The following is a 25,287-nucleotide window of genomic DNA, read 5'->3' as shown; positions in this document are numbered from 1 at the left end:
CTAAAAATACAAAAAATTAGCCAGGCATGGTGTCACGCACCTGTAGTCCCAGCTACTGGGGAGGCTGAGGCAGGAGAACAGCACGAACCCAGGGGGCAGAGCTTGCAGTGAGCCAAGATCACGCCACTGCACTCCAGCCTGGGCGACAGAGCGAGACTCCGTCTCACTTAAAAAATAAAAATAAAGTATTCCAGCAGCCCTGGAAAGAAAACATGATTGGGCCATGTAATTAAATCTCCATGCTCTGAACTTGGGTGGATACAGAGTAAGACTTACAGAAAACAAGTGTGATATAAAGCCACTTCCCTCCAATAATCATTCAGAGATGCCCTAACCATCAGCCCTTCCTGAAAGATAATGGAGTTGCTACTTCCTAGTGAAATGTTGTCCCTTCCCCCCGCAGTTATATAACAAATTTCTAAATTTGTACCCAGCAGGGACTAAGTTTCAATCCTTCTTGAGCAGGGCCCTTGTATTCTGAGTTTCTTAGCACCCAGCACCAAAATAACCACTAATTAACCTCACAAACGGAAAAAGGAAAATAGTCCAATCCTAACAACGAAGTAAAAGAAGTACCACTATTTTATGCATTCTATAAAGGTAACAATTATGATAGCACAAATTTAGTGACAACTTGTAGGACAAAAGGAGAAAAAGTACTACTACACTAAATGTACACCAATGTTAAGAGGTATCCTGATTACAATACGAAAATGTGAGAAAAATACACCTCAGAATGAAGGAAATATTACAATTGTTCTTTCAAACCACAATCCTTTTCTTCCCCCTTAGAATACACTCCCCTTGTGGCATGAAGTCCTGCTTAAAGAACATCACTTTAACAAACTATAAAACCTATTTCTAAGATGTTCAGTAAAACACTTACAAATAGCAATAATATATTAACATTGTATTAAATGCTGTAAATTCGGACACAAACTAAGCCTGTAAGGACTTTCCTATAACCCTTTCCAGCCTCTAAATCATACTCCCTGGAGAATATCACTCACCTTCTAAGTCACGACTATAAACAAGTTTGTTAAGTCAAATAGAAAACAATATTTAAACGGAAAACCTAAGCTGCATCCATTTGCTACCCAAGTTCTTCTGACACGCAGAAATCAATTTGAAAATATTTAAGAAAACATTAGCTTCAATCAATCCCCTTGTCATCCTTGTTCTTCTGCTACATGGGTAATTCATTGACACAACTGTTCGACCTGCTTTATTTCACTTACTAATTTATAAAATAATACACCCATCCAATGACTATTTCTAGAGCCGTATCATGTCAAGCATTGCTTTAGGACAAAGATATAGCAATAGTTAAGGACCTATATGTCCCTGACTACACTAAGGATACATATGTCTCTGCTTTCCAGAGTTATCACATGATCCAGGTATCTCTCCCTAGTATGGTCAACAAGGAATAAGTAAGATGCATTTCTTGGTTAGAACTGTTAAAGCTTACATCTGCCTCTTCCTAACCCCTTCTCAACCAACCCAGCTTAATTCTAGCACAGTATGCAAATCATGCCAAACATGACTCCATGCAGAGAACTATCAAAATGACACCACAGTGTATCAACCTTAACTGATTTTAAGGGTTCTTAGTTTCTAAGATTCTCAAGCAGATCAGTATAATGTCCTAAAGGTAAATAAACCTTTCTTGCTACCTAAAGAAAATGTATCCCATATTCAGATTCACAGCACACAATTGTATTCTGATAGAAGTAGTTTGAGATAACCACCTAGGTGTGCTGGTTCCCAAACTTGGATACATTTTAGAAAGCCTGGAAAACTTAAAAATCACATTGTTCAAGCTGCACTCCAGTAAGCAGCCAAGTGTGAGAACCAATGATACAGAAAACTTGGGAAATGAGCTGCTTTCCAATGATCTATGGATTAAAGGTACACTAACATTTCCTTCCACCATGAGCAGTGAGCTTCCTGAACACTGCTTCACTAAGAATTATTATGGACCTACTTGATATTTAAGGGAAGTGTCAAACGTAGGGGAGAAAGCACAAACCTGAACATATAGAGGGCCAAATATTATCTCAAACTAAATGCCAGAAAATAAAATAAAAATAATAAAGCTTTAAAATTTTATCTCAAAGTTAGAAATTGATGTTATCAAGAGTCAAGTTCCCACTCCTATGTATCTGAAAAGTAAGAGACGGAGGGAAAATAACAACCCTCAGGCTGGCTTGTGAAGGGTTTTTGTTTGTTTAATACATCTGAAAAGAATGCATATACAAAGAATTGAGACATGAGAAAGCATTGGTTCAACACTAATGAATCTACAAGAATTAGGATTGGGAAGGTGGGAAAGATTACCTCAACATTTTTAAAAATTGGAAACTGCAACCAAAATAAGCTGATAAAATCCCTATTAGCACTTATTAAGAGTCTTTATTAAGACTCTTTCCATGATTTTTATTAAACTAGAGAGCCTCACCTGGCTGCTCTAGGGTTCCTCATATGCAAAACAGAAATAAGGGGATTCCCCTGACTGGTCCCCATGTTGTTAAGTGTTCTCCCCACCCCCACCCTACCCCCAGCTTCTTAATGAAGCAGGCCTCCATCCTCCTAACTTGAGAGGATGTGAATCATTCCACATATGTCTGTCTTCTAGCACCACCCCTCGTATTTCCTCTACATACCAGGTCTTCAGCTGCATTCTAGGAACACCATATACTACTGAGCTGCAAATCTACGCTAAGCATATAAGACAATGACTGAGAGGGAAAAAAATTTTTTTAATTACAAACTCAATTCATTTGGTGCATTTCAAAGGTGCAATACTTTTCTTCATTTATCAGTGAAAGAAGTTAGAAATCAACTTCCCAAAAAAAACAGTGAATGGCAAACAAATGTCCTTGAAAGTCACAGTCACATATAGTGCGTCCTAGAAAAGAGGAGGGGCAAGACAGGCTCCACCCACTTTCATGAGTTTCATCAAATACTGGATCTACTCAAGGGTGGAGAGAAAAGGCAACTTTCAAAAAGGAGTATGTTATTAAATGAGGCATTTACTATACTCCTTCCTAAGAGCACCAGATGGGGAACATGTTTTCTAAACTAGATCTAGGAAGTGGAATGTGGAATCAATCCGTCCTCCTCCCCTTAAGGGCTATCCACTGGTTAATGAATTAAAAAAACAAGACTAAAAAACAAACCCCACACACACTCCCCCCAAAAAAAGAGGAGGGAAAAAAAAAAAAAAAAAAAAAACACACTAAGATGTCCCAGATGTCTCCAGAGTGGAACCAGGGAGCAGCTTCAACAATTCCAATTAGTCTGTTACAGTCATCCACAAGCATGCCTTGCTTTTAAACCAAAAAAAAACAAAAAAACAAAAAAAAAAACCCCTACCTTTTTTTTTTTTTTTTTTTAAAAACAACAAAACAAAAACTAGTACTAATCACTTTTCTGACAATACACAATTACTCAAAATTAACTAGTACTGGGAGGGGAAAGGGGGGGCCATACCTATGGGCCTTGTCTCACACGAGTGCATGTGGGTAGGTGCAGGGCATTTGTCATTATTGCAAAAACGAATTTTAATTTTTAATCTTTAGTTTGATTTAAACATTGCTTTTAGTATGATGCCGACACCAGCTGTGCAGAAAGGGCTCTGGAGAGATGTTCATAGCAGCACACACCTGCGGCTCTTCTTCGGTTCTGGAGGCTCCAGGGCAGCCAATATTGCTTCGTCAAATACATTCTTTAGGCCTTTCTGAAAAGGGGTAGAAAGAAAAAATGGGCGGTCTGATTTTCAGTATAATAAAGTTGGAGTTCAAATTTAAAACATTCAAACCCCCAAGAGTTGGCAAAGAAAGAAACATTAAAAACAACCCTGAATCTCAACACAATAATCTCACTTCACCAAGATTTGTCCAAGGCACTGGAAGGACTCAGCAATTCAGGAGCAGAGGAGCAGATATTCATGAGTGAGACAGTGGTCCTTTGAGAAAACTTTGTGCAGACCAATGTATGTCACAAGAAGCAAACAAGCACATGTGTCATTTGCTCATTCAATATGAGTTTTGTAATGTGCTGCTAAAACATTTTACATAAAAACAAGGGAAGCAGCTCTGCATTCAAATGAAACAGCTGGATATGAAACAGGACTGAGAGGACGGGCACGGGTCAGTGGCATCCTTATTCTATGGAAGGCACAGGCAAAGAGAGAGAGATTATGGTAGCTGCAAAGATAATCACTTTGAACTCCCTTTATCCCACCAGTTAAGAGTCAAGGAGATTCAAGGGAGCAAAAATGTGGGTACCTGATACATACATAAAATTAGAGCCAGTCAGTGCAACAGGAATAAAGCTTCATCAGGCATTTATACAAACAGTTGTATATTTTTAATTTCAAAATTTGAAGGTAACCACAATTGTATATTTCCCTCACAATAAAATCAGAAGCAGGAAAATATAAAGGTGGCAGCTTTACATCTCAACATTAACAAACTGTAAGTCAACTGTTTAAATGGATGCTATTCTTAAAAGATAACGTAACAAATGAACTCATAAAGCAGTAGCAGATACATCAATATCTTCCCCACCCCACACTGACAAATACTCCACTACAGCACAGACAGCCAAAGCAACAGCAACACAAAGTTTCACTGCACAAAGGAAAACCAGAAAAGAATCCTCCCTTCCCCGTTACACTCTACTAGAAGGTCACCCCTTTTCCATAAGGTTTGTCATGCAATTACAATAACAATTGATCATAAGAGTAAAATGATGTTTGTGTTACTTTCTCCATCTAGAACTAAGATCTAGAAGTGTTAAAACTCTTGTTATTTTCTCCAACTCTTAATGCCAGACCAAGTTCCCTTTTGCAATGGTAATCCAAACCAAAAAGCTCTGAGCATCAGGCAACTCAAGCAGCAGAAAGTTAAAACAAGTCCAACTTGACTACTGACCACAAAAAATTTCTATAAGATATTGCATTCTTGATCAAAAACTAATACAGAGGTTGCTCTAAGGTGGTGAGTAAAAAGACGCAGAGGCTTTCAAACAGGATGGTTTTATTCCTTTGTTTTTAAACGATCTTTCTACAGTAGTGGGACAGGAAGCAGCAGCAAAGAAGGGAAGGAGAAAACAGTTTAGAATATACAGCACTTCCTTTTGGGTTGAGTTTCCGGAGGCTCGAGGGCAGCTAGGATAGCCTCATCAAACACATTCTTCAGACCTCTCTACAAGACAGAGGGGAGGAGAGAGAATAGCAGCCAGGTTAGAGGATTAGAAAGACTAGCAGGTACAACAGCAGTCCGGATTAAATGAGCTGAATTCACAGAAGCAATGTGCCTTAAGAAAAATGCTAGAATGTTGATCTTAAGCCCATTATTGGGAGAGCAGACAACTGACCAAAAACTTCAACTCAAGCAAGGTTAACTGAGCAGGAAAGCAACTTTTATTAAAATGCAATATGTTGACTTCTAACACATTTTGGAAATAAATCTATTACACTTTCAGGCTTATGTGAATTCAGCCCCTGAATAACTGAAGGACACAAATAGCAGACTAACAGGCATGCTACGTGTTTCTAGGTTCAATGACATATCTGAATGGGATTAATCAACATTTCAGAGTAAACTGGCTTTCCAGAACAGAAAGGTTCAGACATTTAAAAAGTGTTAATTGTGCAACAGTACCAACTAGAACAGACTCTAGAAACAGCATACACTTCAGTTATTCAGCAATGTTATTAGAGCAAGTAACCACCACCCAAGTCATAAGAAAACAAAGAATGGGATCCTAGAATGAGTTTTAGCAAGCAGTCCAGTGCTTTAAGATGTCTGCATGGGTATCAGAGCATAAAGCATGGAGTGAAAACAAAGAATATTCTCAGATCTTATGGGATTAAGATACAGAAATACACTTACACCTCAGCCAGAAACTCCAACATGACAGTGTGACTCAGCAGTGGTGGTACTTAGGACCCAAGTCTACAGACTCACCTAAACTCACCTAAATCTGAAGCCACAAGTTTACCACCCAAGGTTGTTTCACATGTTCTTTAGTTTGATCAGTTTGATCCCAAGTAAGTATGTCCTAGAAGTCCCAGAACACAGCTCCAACTGTAAGTGCCAACCCCAGACCACCCCAAGTGTGCCCACCTCCACCCCATCCCCATCCATGACATCCCACAGGACTGATACCCACACATCACGTTAGATACAAAATAAATCAAAAACAGCTGTAAATTCTTTAAAAGCAGCAAAAGTTAAAAAGCTTTCTTCTTTCTACATCATTTACAAAGTAGAAATGCCATATAAAAACTTAAATTCCTCTGCAATTCTTTCTACACATCTAGGAACCAACTCTGGCAGTCAAATATAAAAGGAAGGAGTACAGAAAGGGAAATATACTTTATAAGAAAAAAAAAAAAGGAGGAGGACCATTAGAAACTGGAGTGTATCCCTTAACAAGAAGGAATTCCTTTCTTGCTTACAGTGGACAAAGATCAACAAATGCTCTATGAAACAAAACTAATCTTTGCTTGACCACCATCTGTTTATATTACGATTTTAGTTTTAGAGGAATCAACAAACAGAATCTGTAAGCCTAAAAGTTCTAGCTCCCAAACACAACCACAGACCCCATTTTCTAACTTCCCCTCTTTTGACTTCTCCATACTTCAAACTCTGGTAAGAAAAATGTACCTGCTAAGACCTTTTAAACTTCATACTCTCTACAAACTGATTTACTGTATACACCTGCTGATACTGTAAAAATCTTACATTAAAAGCATCCAATTATCTAAAGCATCACGAGTAACCTAAAAGTGAATCCACAGGGCCTATGTGTCTTCCCTCAAAGCAACCCATATCTAGAGAACAGAGGTATGCATCAGAAGCACACAGAATGAGTGTCTAACATGGACATCAGTGTTTCACACATGACCTTCCCTGTCTCCCCCAATATACACACACAGGCATACTTTTCTGGGAATGTTACTAAAACACAGAGAGAAGCACCAGGCATTTTTTTAAACTCTCAAAACAGCGCTGTGCATGGGAAGATATAAAATCTTCTAAACTTCTAAATAACTGCTTTTATAATAGCACTAAACTGCCTTAAAAAACTAGGATTAGAAGATTGCGTTTAAATCATCTGATATTAGGCCTCGAAGTTATTCTGGGAATATCCCAGTTAAGCATAAAAGTTTTATCTTTAAATATCCAACCAAGTACTAAACTGATTATTAAATTATGCACTAGGCCCTATAAACTAAATACCTAGTGCATATGTAATAAGTAATCATATATGCCATTTACCCTAGTATACGTGTAGTTAAGAATCCAAGTGTTTTTTAGAAACACAATAAAAATGAACAATCACCTGAAAACGTAACCATAAATATAATGAGTTTAATATAATTATTAGAAATCTCCACCCTTCAATCTTGCCCTATTAGGCATATCTGCTCACCGTTCAAAGTTCAAAGCACCAGTACCAGTAGAACGTAAGACTTTTGTGCTAATTATTTCCATAATTTTTTCCTTTGCCTCCAGAACAGTACTCAAAGGATGGAATCAGCGATATCATGAAGGTGAAAAAGTTTAAACCATACACATCAGTTACAAGTCCCTTCCAAATACCCTAACACTGCTCCCTATCTTCAAAATCTGAGTTTCCCATCAAACTACAAAAGGAGTTCCAATTAAATCACTCAAAAATGGTCAGAATGCATGAGGAAGGAATACTTCCAAAAACCTAGGAATAGAGACACTATATAAAGCATGCTTGAGAACTGTGGCAGAAACAGCCATGGCTGCCTTCTTTGACATGAAAAGTCTCAATTATTATGACTAATTCCCTATCCTGGTTGAACTGCCCAAGAAACAGTATAGTATCAATTGTCTGAATTGGCAAGAAAAGATCAGACATATTTAGATGAAAATTTAAGTGTCTAGAAAAAAAAATCATTCATATCCTCTCTTGCAAGTCTGTGCTTATTTGAACCTTTCCTGTAAGGTTTTTGTTTTCACACAACCATGACCACTACAAATCATTCAGTACAACACGAGACCTTACCAACACAAGGAGTTTAGGAACTAATAATGTTCTCCAAAAAACGCAGAGGCCTCCAACAAAAGAATATACAATATGAAGCTGTTCATATTCTTGCTGGGCATCTTTGAGCACTGCTGATGACTGTTAAACTCCTATATCCTAATGCTCTAATAAATGACTTGACCATAAATATGCAAGGGGTTTCATGTCATCCTTACCTGTGTAAGTGCAGAACACTCCACATACTTGACAGCCTTCAGGTCACGGGCCAGCTTTTCAGCAGTCTCTGGAGTGATAGGCTTCTGTTTGTTCTTGGCAAGTTTCTCAATAGTGGAGGGGTCATCTCTGAGATCAATTTGAGTCCCAACAAGCAAGAAAGGAGTCTTTGGACAGTGGTGAGTTATCTCAGGCACCCACTACAAAAAGGTATTTTAAAATACACCTTTGTTATTCAACAAGCCTCTAATGCTATTTATAACAGGTCAGTAGAAATTCTGAGATGACCTTCTTAGGGCAAGAATACCTGATCAGCTTACCTTTTCTTTCACATTTTCAAATGAAGATGGAGAGACCACTGAAAAACAGACTAGAAATACATCTGTTTGTGGATAACTCAGCGGTCGTAATCTGTCATAATCCTCTTGCCCTAGAAAAAGGAAAAATATTGGAGAGAATTCAGCAACTGAATCTTGATGTCCTCAAAGCGTTACAAGTATGCTAGTCATTACTCAAAAAGCAACTTACTTATCTAATAAAATGTATAGCTTTGTAATATAATATGTAGGCAATATTCTCAATCATCTAATTCTACAAACTTTAAGCACTCAGAACAGCAATGAATTTACTATTATGTTATTTGCTTTTACTACTAGTTTGTAGTGTTCAATCTTGGGGTCCATTAGAAACCCAGTAATAAATGTAATAATAAACTCTTGCTACAGAAATGGTTAAAAATCAATCCTTGTAATCCCAGCACTCTGGGAGGTCAAGACAGGCTGATCACCCTAGGTCAGGAGTTCGAGACCAGCCTGGCCAACAGGGTGAAGCCCCATCTCTACTAAAAATATAAAAATTAGCTGGGTGTGATGGTGCACGTCTGTAATCCCAGCTACTTGGCAGGCTGAGGCAGAAGAATTGCGTGAATCCAGAAGGTGGAGGTTGCAGTGAGCCAAGATGGCGTCACGGTACTCCAGTCTGGGCAACAGAGCGAGACTCCATCTCAGATACGGTAAAGAAACAATTACAGTGAAATCATCTAAATTTCACTGTGTCATCTCAGTGAAACTCGGTTGACAAAACCCACTGCCCATCGTGACTAGAAACACAGGTTCACGTATTTAGTTAATGTGTGTATGTAAGACCAGTATCTGAAACTGATAAAGCCTAGAAGAAAAATTTAGCAAGAATTTAGCAAGAATTAATGGATACTCAAAACAATAAAAATACTTAGAATTAACTTAATCAGAGGCAAAAGACTTGGACAACAAAAATTTCAAAACTGCTCAAAGAAATTAAAGAAGACAAATAAATGGAAACACATCCCACGTTCATGAATTGGAAGACTTAATATTGTTGACATGTCAACATTATCCAAAGCAACCTACAGATTCAATGCAATCCCTATCAAAATCCCAGCAAGGGATCCCAAATAGCCAAAATAATCTTGAAAAAGAAGAATAAAGCTGAAGGACTCCCACATCCTGATCTCAAAACTTAGTACAAGGCTACAATAATCAAAACAGTGTGGTATTGGCATAGGGCGATATATAAGACAGTGGAATAGACTAGAGAACCCAGAAATAAACCCTTACATATATGGGCAAATAATTTTTTTTTTTCTTTTTTAGACAGAGTCTCACTCTCTCTTATCACCCATGCTGGAGTGCAGTGGCACAATCTCAGCTCACTGCAACCTCCGCCTCCCCAGTTCAAGAGATTCTCCTGTCTCTGCCTCCTGAGTAGCTGGGACTACAGGCACACACCACCACACCAGGCCAATTTTTGTATTCTTAGTAGAGATGGGGTTTCACCATGTTGGTCAGGCTGGTCTTAAACTTCTGACCTCAGGTGATCTGCCCACCTCTGCCTCCCAAAGTGCTAGGATTACAAGTGTGAGCCACCACGCCTAGCCTAGGTCAAATAATTTTTGATAAGGGTGCCAAGACCATTCAGTGGTAAAAGGACTCTGATGGTGCTGAGAAAATGACATATTCACATGCAAAAGACAAAGATGGAATCTTACCTAACACTATATACAAAAATTAACTCAAAATGGATAAAAGGTCTAAATGTTAGACCTAAAACTTTAAAACTCCCAGAAAACAGAGGGCAAAAGATTCAGCTGGACTTGGCAATAATTTGCTTGGATATCACACCAAACCAACCAAAAAATAGAAAAACTTCGTGAAATTGTAAAAATTTTACACATCAGAAGATAGTATAGTATCAACAGAATAAAAACGCAACCCACAAAATAGGAAAAAATATTTGCAAATCGTATATGTGATAGGAGATTAATACCTAGAATCTACAGAGAACTCCTAAAACTTAACAACAACAAAAAAAAAATCCCAATTCAAAAATGGGCAAAGAATTTAATTAAACAGACCTTTCTCCAAAGAAGATATATGGCCATAAGACGTTCAACATCACTAATCATTAAGGAAATGCAAATCAAAACCACAAATAGATACCACCTCACACTAATTAGGATGGCTACAAAAAAAAAAAAAAAAAAACAGAAAATAAGTATCAAAGAGAACAATGTGACTATATCAAGCCCCCACGTACTGTTGGTAGGAATATAAAATAGGACAGCCAGTGTGGAAAACAATATAGAGGTTCCTCAAAAAAATTAAAAACAGAATTACCACATGATCCAACAATTCCACTTCTGGGTATATTTGTATATCTCAACAAGGTATTTGTATACCCATGTTGATAGCAACATTATTCAAAAGAGCTCAGACATGGAAGCAATTCATAGCACCAGTATTAAAACTGGAACCCAAACATCCATCAACTTGTTAATGGATAAACAAAATTGTGATATATTCATAGGACAGAGTATCACTCAGCAATCAAAAGAAACAACTACCAATACACACAACATGGACAACTCTCACAAACATTATGCTAGGCCGGGCGCGGTGGCTCAAGCCTGTAATCCCAGCACTTTGGGAGGCCGAGGCGGGTGGATCACGAGGTCAGGAGATCGAGACCATCCTGGCTAACATGGTGAAACCCCGTCTCTACTAAAAATACAAAAAACTAGCCGGGCGTGGTGGCGGGCGCCTGTAGTCCCAGCTACTCGGAGGCTGAGGCAGGAGAATGGCGTGAACCTGAGAGGCGGAGCTTGCAGTGAGCCGAGATCGCGCCACTGCACTCCAGCCTGGGTGACACAGCGCGAGACTCTGTCTCAAAAAAAAAAAAAAAAAAAAAACAACATTATGCTAAGTAAAAACAGTCAAACACAAAAGACTACATATTGTATGGTTCCATTTATATGAAACCCTAGAAAAGCAAAACAGTGGAAACAAAGAAAGCAGATCAGTGGTTGCCCGGAACCAGGTCAAGGGACAGGGCTGACGGCAAAAGGGAACCCAGAAATAAACACTCACATATATGGTCAAATAATTTTTGATAAGGGTGCCAAGACCATTCAATGGTAAAAGGACTCACCACGGAAAATTTGAGGGGTGACAAAAATGTTACACATGTTATTATGGTACAGGGTCAGCAAAATGCATCACACCAAACACTTAAAAAGATTTTTTTTCTTTTTTTTTAAAGACGGAGTCTCACTCTGTCACCCAGGCTGGAGGGCAGTGGCAGAATCTCGGCTCACTGCAACCTCCGCCCCCTGGGTTCAAGCAATTCTCCTGTCTCAGCTTCCCAAGTAGCTGGGACTTAACAGGCATACACCACTACATTCAGCTAATTTTTGTATTTTTAGTAGAGATGGGGTTTCACCATACTGGCCAGGCTGGTCTCAAACTCCTGACCTCAGGTGAACTGCCTGTCTCAGCCTCCCAAAGTGCTGTGATTACAGGTGTCAGCTACCATACTTGGCCTTAAATTGATTTTTACTGTGCTACACATCAATAAAGCTTTAAAAAGTACTCGCCAGAAAATGTAAAGGCTTACAAAAAATAAACTCTGAAATCTGAAAATATTAATTTTCAACCACAAGTAGCCATAAATTATACTTTCTCACCAGGCGTGGTGATTCACACCTGTAATCCCAGCACTTTGGGAGACCGAGGCGGGCGGATCACCTGAGGTCAGAAGTTCGAGACCAGCCTGACCAACATGGAGAAACCCCATCTCTCCTAAAATACAAAAAAATTAGCCGGGTGTGGTGGCGCACGCCTGTAATCCCAGCTACTCGGGAGGGTGAGGCAGAAGAATCACAGGAGGTTGAGGTTGCGGTGAGCCGAGATTACACCACTGCACTCCAGCCTGGGCAACAAGAGCAAAACTCGGTCTCAACAACAACAAAAAAAATCTTTTCTCTGTGCCTTTGGACACAAATGAACACAGAAGAAAATTCCTCATTTATCAAGAGATTATGGGTCACTGTTTTCTCTATTTTCCAAGTTTAATATACAATTACTTTTATAATTTTAATGTATTAAAATTTTCTCTAAACTTTATTGTCTCTCCATTTCATGTTCTCAATTAAATCCAAATAGTTCCTCATGGTACACAGTACAACAGATTCCATGAGAGCAACAAGTTAGCTTGGAAACAGTAACAAAGAGTAACTCAAACAAAGCAGAAAGTTTAGAATTCCTACATCTAAAGATATTCTAAAGGACATCTTTCTGAGACTTTCCTCTGGCTAACTAAGCTGATAATAAGACAGCACATAGAGAAAAGTCAGAAATTAAGACGTGCAGCCATTCTTGAAAACAAGAAATAGCACTGAGGAATTAGGTACATTTGAGGAAGAAAGTAATTTGTTCTTACAATTTGGATAGTTGACAAATGTCAATACTGTGAGCAAGTAACAGTTCACTCTCAAATTATTTTCAGATACAGTTTAAAATAAATAAGCTATCGTAAGAAACTAAACATGTTATTAGACACATAAATTGAATACACCTTCAGATATCAGAGAGTGATAATAATAAATACTATAAATGGCTTACGACCTTACAACCTTAGGCATATTTAGGAAACTCTAGGCTTTAAACGGAGCAGGTAGGGGTGAAGGGAGAGAATCAGTGGGCATGATTCCTATGAATTCATTCCCTTAGTCCCTCCCCAACCACTAATACAGTCCCCAATTCTCTGCAAGGTGCACACATCAGGATTTTAGTTCAGTTTGGAGCTTGTATAATGCACTCTAGTCTCACTCTACTTCATCTACTACGCTGTTCACCCAGGGTACTCCAAACTCCTATTCGCCAATCCAGGTCTGGGACTGCTCCTTGGTCAAGCATCAACGATCATTATATTCAATCCTGCTAACTAATAACAAAAGGCAAGTACTCAGCTCATGTGCTAGTTTCTCAAAATATCCACAAGAGACAAACAACTAGCAACTGTTAAAAATCAAAACAGTATAAAAGACATTAAGTTTTCACCTGCAGTATCAAAAAGTCCAAGAGTATATGGTTCTCCACCAATCATAACTGTGACTGCATAGTTGTCAAAAACCTAAAAACAAAAAAAATACAACACTGTTAGTGTGCAAGGAGAGAGCTAAAATGGGACAGAACAACTCTTAAGCTAAGGCAGTGTTTCCTTGCTAAGACTTAATCGTCCCTTAGTCCATTCATCATCCTTATATAACCAATCTTGCCAACCAAGTACCTTGTGTGAGCTAAATGGTTCCTGGAAAAAGACAAAGGATGTGTTCTGAGATTTCTGCTCTACCACAGCAGCCTGGATAAAGAGTCAGAGAAGGCTTAGAGGTGTCACAGGAGCAGAGTCCTCTAGCTACACAAAATGAACCTGTTCAAGTCTGAAACTTTTGAGACAGTGGTCTACCTCAACATTCAATCTGATTCCTAAGAAATTATTTCTTCATAGACCATTTTCTTTTCATCTAGAAATAAAATCTCCTAGATCCATGACCTTTCTTCGTTTCAGAGTCCTAGAAAAGATAAGCCTTGTTACAAACAAGCCCATTTGAGAGAAATAACAGTTCCCTCAAAGTACTCAAAGTGTCCAAGAAAAGGCTGACAGATTATTTGCTGGGATTTTTTTTTTTTTTTTTTTTTGAGACAGAGTCTCACTGAGTCACCCAGGCTGGAGTGCAATGGCATGGTCTCAGCTCACTGCAACCTGCCTCCCAGGATCAAGCGATTCTCCACCTCAGCCTCCTGAGTAACTGGAACTACAGGTGCATGCCACCACACCCAGCTAATTTTTGTATAATTTTAGAGACGGGGTTTCACTATGTTGGCCAGGCTGGTCTCAAATTCCTGACCTCATGATCTGCCTGCCTCAGCCTCCCAAAGTCCTGGCATTACAGGTGTGAGCCACTGCAACTGGCCAGCTGGGAATTTTATGAGTAAAATTCATGTTATTGGGCACAAACTGCATGACGTGAGACATCTTCTGTAACAAGATGCTTAATATGTAAATAGACCATAAAACCCTTATCAAATTCAGTACAGCATATGCTAATATTGGTTGTACTAAGTTATTTGTGAAAATGGGAGGTTTAACAATGCTAAATGGGAAAAGACCCAACACAAATTCTGGAGTCTTTAGAATTAATTTACAATAGAAAAGCAATGCTTTCATATACAACTATAATCTGTCAATTTACAATAAAAATTTAAAAATTAAATGATATATATAAAAAGAAAAGCAAAGCTTTCCAACTAGGAGAAGAATGCCACATTTTAAGACCAGCCCTACTTAACCTTTGGGTACCTACTCTGATTTTCTGATTTATGTTTTAACAGACTGCTCAAGAGCTTATTTAAATGTAAAGAAGAGAAGCAAGGGCCTGAGGGAGATGACAAAGGAAAGTCCGTTCTTAAAAACAAGAACAAAGAAATCGAATGAACGTGATTAAGCTCAAACCAAACACATAACTTTCTTAAATCGCACTTAAGAGACTCAAAAACAACCCTCCTTTACTGGATTGTTCATATCCAAAACCAGACTAAGAATCAGAAAAGCTGGCTTCCATTCCAAAGTCTACTTTCCCTAGTGTAATTACACTAAGTAATTAAAGTCAGACTTCTAAGTCTCATCCCTAAATTGGGCCTGAGTACTCTCATCCATAAGAGATGGATAAGACAATATGTATTGTCCCATCCAACTCTGAATTTCTATTACTCTAGAAACGGCAAGCTCCAATTTATAGATGGGAACTAAAATGCATTTTACACCAAATCCATTTCCATATTAACTTCAACAGGTACCATGAGAACATTATTTGTGCCTCATGGTCCATTCATTTACCTAAATCGGCTCATTTAAAATTTTATTCTACTACTCTTCCTTCCACCCTATCACTTTTCCAGAGATGTACACACACACATACATATAAAAAACCCACAAGCCCACTTAAAATACAACACCAGAAGATCAAAGTCATAAAAGACTCAGAAATTATGTTTACAAGTTAAATAACTTCAATGGAAACTAAAACAGAAAAATTCTGATAGCTGTCCTCACTCTGAAACAAGATTCATGTACCTCTAAACGTCCCCTGTAAGTCCACTGAACCTCACAACATCTTCCATTTATCTTGTCTCCAAATGGGCCAATTCAAAATATCAATGTGATTTTAGTGTTTAATAATACCTTCAAATTCTCCCCCCTTCAAAATAAACAACTTTACTTATTTTTGAGACAGCGTCTCACTACCTTTCACAAATGAGTGTTACTCTAACTCTTGTCTCTCTCTCTCTCTCTCACTTCAATATCTTTGTTATTCCCACCTTCCTTCTCCCATTCCAAAGAGTTGATTTAAAAAACAGCTGTGGGGTCGGGCATGGTGGTTCACGCCTGTAATCCCAGCACTTTGGGAGGTCGAGGCGGGTGGATCATTTGAGGTCAGGAGTTCGAGACCAGCCTGGCCAACATGGTGAAACCCTGTTTCTACTAAAAATACAAAAATTAGCTGGGCGTGGTGGCGGGCACCTGTAATCCCAGCTACTCAGAAGGCTGAGGCAGGAGAATCGCCTGAACCCAGGAAGCGGAGGGTGCAGCAAGCCGAGATCGCACTACTGCACTCCAGATAGAAGGGGCAATAGAGACTCCGTCTCCAAACAAAAAAAAAAAAAAAAAAAAAAGTTGTGGGGGGTGACCCCCAAAGGTTTCTGTTGGTATTCTCATAACATAACAGGTCTTCTCTTCTCTGCCCCTAACAACCAGTTTGGAGCTCCATTACTGCTAAGAGAATAGTTCCACAAGGAAAGTGGAGACACATACAACTTTCTCTCAAGTTACAGGACCCCAAATGGTATCCCAGGAGACCTCCAAGTACTGTTCAATAACTGGCCAAAATATCCAAAAAAAAAAAAAAAGTCACCTCATTCCAAGATGTAGGATATACTTCACCAAACTGAGATCACCACTCGTTAGAATCTTGTCTACTGGAGTTTTGCCTCCCAGCACTTCTTGTAAACCCTTGTGTCACCCCTTCTGACTTTCCACTGATTTTTCAGCTGTTTAATTTTAAAGTGTATATAATTTACCCATGAGAAGTCAAGATCTTTAAAAACAGGAAACAAAGGCAGAAAACAGAAAAAAATTCAGTACACACAGAGAAAGAATTTTCAAAAGGGTATCAAATTTTACATTTTACTAACAGAAAGAAGCCTTTATACTTACAGTTGGTACATATTCCGATGGAAATTTGTTTGTTGTGTAGGATATCAGGAGACATGTTTTACCAACAGCACCATCGCCCACAACAACACACTTAATTGTCTGCATTGCTGAAATAGTTTTGTATCCACTTTAAATATTTCAAATCTGATGTTGACCTGCAAAAAGATTAAAGACATGTTTATTTATGCTTATGTATGTATTTTTTTTTCCTCACTTAGCAACAGGTTAAGGCACTCAGAGCAAGAAAAGAACTAGCACAATTATTATGGCTAAAAGAACCCAATAAGAGAAACAATGACTTGCTATAAGTTACAATAACAAATAAGGTTCATTTCTAAGTTTCTGATCCCTGGCTGTTTCAACTTCTTAAGTGTTATTTTAGAAGGTCCCATGGTTGATAAACAGCAAATTTATTTTTATAATGAAAAAGAAGAGACTGTATCAGAGAAAATTCCACATACTGTACTAAATATTATTTTGTGAAAGCTTTTCTTCAGTTACACGTGCACACACACCTGTATGTATGCATGTATGTGAACTAGACTGCAATACAAAGGCCACTGCTTTAAAGAATGGTTCATTATCCAGCCTTACTCAGCCTTACTCAGGCTCTGACCAACAAGCAGCACAGCCTCACACGAATTATATAAGTAACGTGAGGAACTGAACAAAGAACAGGGTGATCGCTGGCCTCAGCAGCTGTTTTAGCACCAGAATGCCTAGTCCAAAACCTACATTTTTATAATGAAAAGTCAGATTGCTCTAAAGCATACTGACTTATAAACAGATACTACAGCTTCTCTTATTCGAGTTCTCCTCAATTTTAAGAAGCTATCAATTACAAGTACCAAAGAGTCATTAATTTGAGAAACTTTTTTTTCATTTAAACATCTCTAAAGTCAGAATGTATCTTTATTGAGTCTCTTACAATCATTATCAGCCATTTTTCCCCCACATTTTGACTTCTATGAAATTGGAATCTTAGATTCAATGAAATACTTTAACAGTTTTCTGAAAGAATAAAAAGAAATACCACCCAATATATACCTAAATTTTAAGAAATATTTATATGTAAATTAATTTAAATTATAATCCTAAAAGGGTTTAATAAAACATAAAAATACAGAACCACCTAACTCTTGGTCAGATGCCACCATGCTCCTATAGCACCATTCACAACAATTAATCATAACAATTTATAAATGCCTATTAACATCCCTGTAAACGAACCTATAGTACCTCAAGCACCACTATACTTCTAGCACTGAGCACTTCTAGACTGGCACACTGCGAGTTGTCGAAAGGATGCAAAAATCAAGAACACGAAATTACACTAGTGTGAGTAACCTACAGGAAATACACACTCTCCCGTTCCTCATCAAAATTATCTGCAGTATATTTTTCTTTTTTTAAACAGGGTTTTACTCCCATACCCTAAGCTGGAGTGCAGTGGCACAACCTCAGCTCACTGCAACCTCCACCTCCCAGACTCAAGCAATCCTCCCACCTTGGCCTCCCAAGTAGCTGGAACCACAGACACATGCCACCATGCCTGGCTGGGTTTTTGTTTTTTATTGGTTTTGGTTTGGGTTTTTTTAAGAGATGGGGTCTCACTGTTACCCAGGCTGGTCTTGAATTCCTTGGCTCAAGCAATCCACTCGCCTTGGCCTCCCAAAGTCCCAAAGTGCTGGGATTACATGCATGAGCCACTGCAGCCAGCCATATTTATCTTTCTTTATTCAACTTCCTTTTATATCTCTTTTTTCCTTCTCCTTTCCCTTTTACGCACTAAGAAGCACCCATACTAATACAGCATTAAAGATTAACAACCCTGATCCCTAAGATCAATTACTGGTTAAATCTAAAAGCACTCTCAAATAATAGTAAGCAGTAAACACTTATACAGCATTTACTAAGTGCCATGTACTGTTCAAAACATGTTACACATATTCACACATTTCATCCTCCCAAAAAGCCTATGATGTGCTATATTATCCCTATTTTACAAGCAAGAAGAGTGAAGCTCAGCAAGTAAGCAAGCCAAGGCTATTCAGCCAGTAAGTGGTAGAACTGTAATTTAAACCCAAGCAGTCTGACTCTCAAGTCCCTGCTTGTTTTTTGTTTTGTTTTTGCGTGTGTGTGTGTGTGTGTGTGTGTGTGAGACAGAGAGAGAGAGACTCTCATTCTATGGCCCAAGCTGGAGCGCAGTGAGACAGAGAGAGAGAGAGAGAGAGAGAGAGAGAGAGAGAGAGAGAGAGAGAGAGACTCACTCTATGGCCCAGGCTGGAGTGCAGTGGCGTGATCTCTGCTCACTGGAATCTCTGCCTCCCGGGTTCAAGCGATTCTCCTGCCTCAGCCTCCAGGGCAGCTGGGATTACAGGCGCCCGCCACCACAACTGGATAATTTTTGTATTTTTAATAGAGAGAGGGTTTCACCATGTTGGCCAGGCTGGTCTTGAACTCCTGACCTCAACTAATCCAACTGCCTGGGCCCCCCAAAGTGCTAGGATTATAGGTGTGAGCCACCGTGCCCAACCTCAAGTCCCTGCTCTTACTAAACATTACATTACACTACACTGAGAAGTGACATTAATCAAAACAAATATAATCAGTGCTAGTGGAGTGACGAGTATATATCCATGAGTTACCAGCAATGCAAAGAGGAAAGCAAAAATAGAGAAGAGGAAGCAAAAAACAGGGGCCAAGCTCATTTCCTGTTTTTCACCCTGCACATAACTACTGAATTTCATTGGGAGAAGGGAGTAAGATAAGAGTTTGTTCTTCCCCTTTCTATTTATCTACAAATCTTCCACTTCTTAGACTTCTCAACCTGACTGCTCAGCAATTTGTTACAAACTGGTTGGTTGTGAGTCCCCTGTTAGGCCTGGGTTCTGGAGTCAGAGTGGCTCTACCACACTCTAGCTATTCAACCTCTGTGTTATTCATCCTCTGTGTAGCTTGGTTTCCCCTTCTCTAAAAATGAAAACAGTACTACCTTTCTCATAAGGTAAACTAAGATAATACATGTAAAGAACTTGCAACAGTGCTTGGCATACAGTACATGCTTAGTAAATGTTAATTATTAGTCTTCAACAACTAATGGTACCTTTAAGCCAATATAAGGAATTTTAAAACAGCAACAATTCGCAAACTTCTTAGAAACTCATAACACCTTTTATCTCCAAAATAATTACAGTACAGTCAGCCTTCCATCTACACAGATGCAGAACCCAAAGATACAGACAGCTAACTGTACTATGACATTTTATATAAGAAACTTGAGCATTCCAGGATTGTGTATCCTTGGAGAGCTCTGGAATCAATCCCCTGTGATATCAAGGGACAATTATACTAATTGTTCTCAGTACAAATGTAGTCAAATGTAGAGTTACCATTACAAAGATGGTTATTTCAGAGTCAAGTTCTAATTAAGACTATTCTGCAAAGTATTTGGCATGTATTAATAATTGCTTCATGTGTTAAATAAAACTATAGGAGGCTACCGTAGTAGACTAATCTCCTGCACTAGGCCCCAAGTGACCAGACTAAAAATCAAAATGGAGTCACTCATGCTAAAGTTTCACATCACTAAACTTAAATTTAGTTGTTATCTGACCTTCTGAGAAACAGGAGAGATGACAGCCAGTTTTCCAAACAGGTCACTTTCAATCTTCAATTGGAATGATAATGAAGTTCCCTCTGCTTTAATCCTTACACAAAAAAAAGCAGCCTGAAGTAACCTGATATTAACTAATAAGTTATTTTTCTATTGTTCTGTCTTCTCCCTGTCCCTGCCTTACAAGAAAGGTAGCTTTGAAACAACTAATAGGCCCTTTGTTCTTTGCTTCCCCTTTTCTCAGCTCTTCTGTCTATTAAGCCAACCTCTTGTGCTCAGTTCCTTCAAACACTTACTCTGTTTTGTGGAATGAAGCATTGCCGAATTCTAAAATCGCAATAAAGCCAAGGGAGATTTAAATTTGTTGTAGTTTTGCCCTTTAACACACATATTAAACAGCACAGTGGCTCACCTATAATCTTTGCACTTTGGGAGGCCAAAGTGGGAAGATCACTTGAGCTCAGGAGCTCAAGACCAGCCTGGGCAACATAGTAAGACCTGGCCTCTATTTCTTTTTTTTTTTTTTTTTTTTAATGTCACCAGATACTCCACAAATCGGGGTGGGTAAAGGGAGCAATCATGGGAGAGACTTTGGGTTTTGCAATATATATAGGCCAGACATGTTCATATACCCTACGTTAATTTCCTATTGAAATAATGTCAAACCACTATGGCAGCAAAGAGGCCACATAGAAACAATTACCATTCTGCTAACCAGAAAATTTATTCTGCGCCGAGCGCAGTGCTTCACACCTGTAATCCCAGCACTCTGGGAGGCCGAGGCAGGCAGATCACAAAGTCAGGAGATGGAGACCATTCTGGCCAACACCGTGAAACCCCATCTCTACTAAAAATACAAAAAACCAGCTGGGCGTGGTGGCACATGCCTGTAGTCCCGGCTACTCAGGAGCCTGAGGCAGGAGAATCGCTTCAACTCGGAAGGCGGAGGCGCACTGCAGTAAGCCAAGATAGCGCCATTGCACTCCAGCCTGGGCGACAGAATGGTCTCAAAAAAAAAAAAAAAGAAAAAAAGAAAGAAAAGAAAAGTTATTTTGCACCAATAACTGAATCCTACCTCTTTTTAACAGTGAAGTTCATTTGTACCACAACTTAGAATTGGAGTTGGGCAACTTACAGCATAAAAAATGATTTTGCAGGGTCAGGTATGGTGGCTCACACCTCTAATCCCAGCACTTTGGGAAGACAAGGTGGGGAGATTGCTTGAACCCAGGAGTGTGGGACCAGCCTGGGAAACAGAGTGAGACCCCATCTCTACAAAAATAAAAAATTAGCTGGGTGAAGTGGCACACACCTGTAGTCCCAGTTACCAGGGAGGCTGAGGTGGGAGGATTGCTTGAGTCCAAGGCTGCAGTTGGCTATGACTGTGCCACTGCCCTCCAACCTGGGTGACAGAGCAAGACCCTGTCTCAAATTTTTTAAAAATGATTCTGCCAATCATAAGGAAATAAAATTGTGAAATAAGGTATATCTTCCTTCTTTCCTTCCTGGCATCTACTCCTCCAATACCCGTATCTTCTTTTTTATTTTTCTCTTTTCTTTTTTTCTTTTGGAGACAAGAGTCTTGCTCTGTCACCCAGGCTGGAGTGCAATGGCGCGATCTCAGCTCACTGCAACCTCCGCCTCCCAGGTTCAAGCGATTCTACTGCCTCAGCCTCCCAAGTAGCTGGGACTACAGGCATGCGCCACCACGTGTGGCTAATTTTTGTACTTTTTTTTAGTAGAGACTAGGTTTCGCCATGTTGGCCAGGCTGGTCTCGAAATCCTGACCTCACGTGATCCACCCGCCTTGGCCTCCCAAGTGCTGGGATTATAGGCGCGAGCCACCACACCTGGCCCTCTTCTAGGTTCTTAACACTAGGGGAATCCTAATATCCTTTGAGAACCTCAGAGCTACAGCGCCTGAAATTTTAAGTCCATGCGCTATAGCTTTTAAAAGGCTATGGAACCCTCTCTATGGTATCATTATGATTGGCTGGCTGCCATCTAAACTCCACCAGACAATCCCCGAGCAAACGATCCGTATGGAGGAAGGGGAGACTCCCAGCTACAAATGCCCTATTTTCCCGTGCCCGTTCATTCTAGGCACATACAGCAATCTTAAGATCTGAGATTAAATACTTGCTAATAAGTTTTACAAAAAAACTTATGTTCTCAATCAGATTACACCCCTTATAAAACTATGTCAAGTATTAATAGTAACTGTGAATAAAAGGCAAGCCAGATTTTTGGTAATACACTGTGGCAATATTTAGTATCTGTCCCCAGTTCCTAGCAGAGAGCTCCTAAAATCCCTAGGAATTTCCTGAGTGATGAGTGTCTTTTGTTTTTCATAACAAATTCACACCTGAATTTATGTTAACAAAGTGACAGGGTGGCAGTGGAAGGCATGCGAGGAATCCTCAGGATGGGGCTGGGTCACCAGAAAGACAAAGTGACTAGAGGGATGTAACTTTCAGCCCCATGCACCAACCTCCAGAGAGGGGAGGAGGGCTGGAAACCGAGCTCTATGAAAACTCCAGAACAGGAGATTTGGAGCGCTTCCAGGTCTGTGAACATTTCAAGGTGAGGGGAAAACAGGTCCTGGGAGGGCAACACTTGAAGCCCTCCCCACCCACAACCATGCCCTATATATCTCTTCCATTTGGCTGTTCGTGAGTTGTATCCTTTATGACAAAGGCATAAAGGTAAGTAAAATGTCTTCCTGAGTTCTGAGAGTCATTCTACCTAATAATCAAACCTAAGAAGGGCCATGGGAATCCCAAAATTCGTAGTCTACCGGGCAGAGGTGTAGGTAGCCTAGGCACTGCATTTGTAGCTGCTGCCTAAAGTGAGGGCGGTCTTGCAAGACTGAGCCCTTAAACTGTGGGGTGGGAGTATCAGAATAAAACTGTTAGTAAACTGTTAGTATCAGAACTGAATTTTCTTTTTCTGACACCACATTCACTCTAATCCAAAGCACACTAAAAGTAAAGTTGTCTTCACGTGAAATACATTTGCCCCTGAAGTAACCCATTTTCATACTTAGGATACAAAAAAGAAGAGGCACTACAGAAATCAAGAGAATGACTCAATTTCACAATCTTCCTTATCAGTTCAACAGAAGGACTAGTCTGGTTGTGGGATTAAACAGAATAAAATCAGAACTAGTTGTCTCTCCTGTCAAATCCAGCCACTTTGGAAAATGCAGCTTATATAATCTTCTGTTGTAAGTTATAGTAGCATATCTAATGTACAATTTTTTAAACATCTGCCCATGCATGTGATTTTTAGGCAACCAAAAGTACTCAAACCACAGGAATGTATTCCATGCATTCACATGTATGCAGGTGTGCTAACAACTGTCTTGTTTGCAAAACTTTGCTTCTATATCACAGAAGATATGTAACAAAAAGCATACAGCTGGCCTTATATGTTTGTTAGAAATGCTTGTTCCGGCCAGGCACGATGGCTCACACCTGTAATCCCAGCACTTTGGGAGGCCGAGGCGGGTGGATCACAAGGTCAGGAGATCGAGACCATCCTGGCTAACACGGTGAAGCCCCATCTCTACTAAAAATACAAAAAATAAGCCAGGCAAGGTGGCGGGTGCCTGTAGTCCCAGCTACTCAGGAGGCTGAGGCAGACGAATAGGGTGAACCCGGGAGGCGGAGCTTGCAGTGAACCGAGATCGCTTCACTGTACTGCAGCCTGGGCGACAAAGAGAGACTCCATCTCAAAAAAAAAAAATAGAAATGCTTATTCCTCGGTGCCGTAAAGAAATAGCATTTGAACATAAATTTCATTTTCTCAGCAAGGCCATTTATATCTTCTGCAGAAAGGGTACACTTGCCAGCAGTTTTGCCATGAAGGTATACCAAGCAAAGGAGACAGGGTCATTTATAACCTGATGCGTCTATCCTACTGCTGTGTCCGGTTTTTATTGGCTGGAACGGGACCTCACATTTCGTATTTGTCCTGACAGGCTAGCAACTTACAACTTTTAAAAAGAGGCAAAGGCAGCCAGGCACAGTGGCTCATGCCTGTAACCCCAGCACTTTGGGAGGCTGAGGCAGGCGGATCATGAGGTCGGGAGATCAAGACCATCCTGGCTAACATGGTGAAACCCCGTCTCTACTAAAAATACAAAAAAATTAGCTGGGCATGGTGGCGGGCGCCTGTAGTCCCAGCTACCCAGGAGGCTGAGGCAGGAGAATGGCGTGAAACTGGGAGGTGGAGCTTGTAGTGAGCCAAGATCGTGCCACTGCACTCCAGCCTGGGTGACAGATGGAGATTCATCCCCCCCCCAAAAAAAAAAAGAGGCAGAGGAGAACAAAGGAAGGAGGAAGTAACTTGTGGAATGCTGAGAAAGGCAAAAACACCTTCCAATAAGGAAGAGGAACAGGCTATGACCTGATGCTTGCTTGGACCAGTATAAGCATGCCAGGACAAATATTTAGGCTAAATTATGGGAGCTAAGAACATAAAGTACACTGACTTATTTATTACGGCTAGCAGATACTTAAGAATGTTAGCACAGGTCTTTGAATAAATTTTGCTTTTAAGAGAAGTTACTATTTATTTTGAATTAGATCGGTGGGGGGAGTCTTTGAAGAGGAATCTCTACTTTACCTCTTACATGTTCAACTAAGAATACAACATTGCTTAGACAATCCTACCCAGAGGCTGGGCACAAGGCTCACGCCTATAACCCAGCACTTTTAGAGGGGCCAAGGCACGTGGATTGCTTGAGGCCAGGAGTTCGAGACCAACCTAGGCAACATGGCAAAACTGCATCTCTACCAAAAATACAAAAATTAGCTGGGCACGGT

The 25,287-nt window shown here is 39.8% G+C and overlaps 1 protein-coding gene across 3 annotated transcripts in view; it reads right to left on the bottom strand.

Annotated features, from left to right (window-relative positions):
- Nucleotides 1-2,210: 2,210 nt before the first annotated feature.
- CDC42 (cell division cycle 42) overlaps nucleotides 2,211-25,287 on the bottom strand; it is a 41,331-nt gene continuing 18,254 nt past the window's right edge. The window contains exons 3-8 of one of the 3 annotated variants that reach the window (XM_025389687.1): nucleotides 21,346-21,447; nucleotides 16,843-16,997; nucleotides 13,629-13,701; nucleotides 8,574-8,683; nucleotides 8,256-8,453; nucleotides 2,211-3,742 (exon numbers count right to left, since the gene is read on the bottom strand). In XM_025389687.1, coding sequence (XP_025245472.1) covers nucleotides 3,653-3,742; nucleotides 8,256-8,453; nucleotides 8,574-8,683; nucleotides 13,629-13,701; nucleotides 16,843-16,947 — 576 coding nt within the window. In that variant the 5' untranslated portion in view covers nucleotides 16,948-16,997; nucleotides 21,346-21,447 and the 3' untranslated portion in view covers nucleotides 2,211-3,652. Of the gene's footprint in view, nucleotides 3,743-4,351; nucleotides 5,214-8,255; nucleotides 8,454-8,573; nucleotides 8,684-13,628; nucleotides 13,702-16,842; nucleotides 16,998-21,345; nucleotides 21,448-25,287 lie in introns of those variants that run through there. The other 2 variants (XM_025389677.1, XM_025389696.1) reach the window with 2 other exon arrangements.

Source organism: Theropithecus gelada, chromosome 1 (genome assembly GCF_003255815.1).
Source record: "Theropithecus gelada isolate Dixy chromosome 1, Tgel_1.0, whole genome shotgun sequence".
NCBI lineage: Eukaryota > Metazoa > Chordata > Mammalia > Primates > Cercopithecidae > Theropithecus > Theropithecus gelada.
Note: the sequence above shows the minus strand (reverse complement) of the source record. Positions and strands in the feature narration are given on the sequence as shown.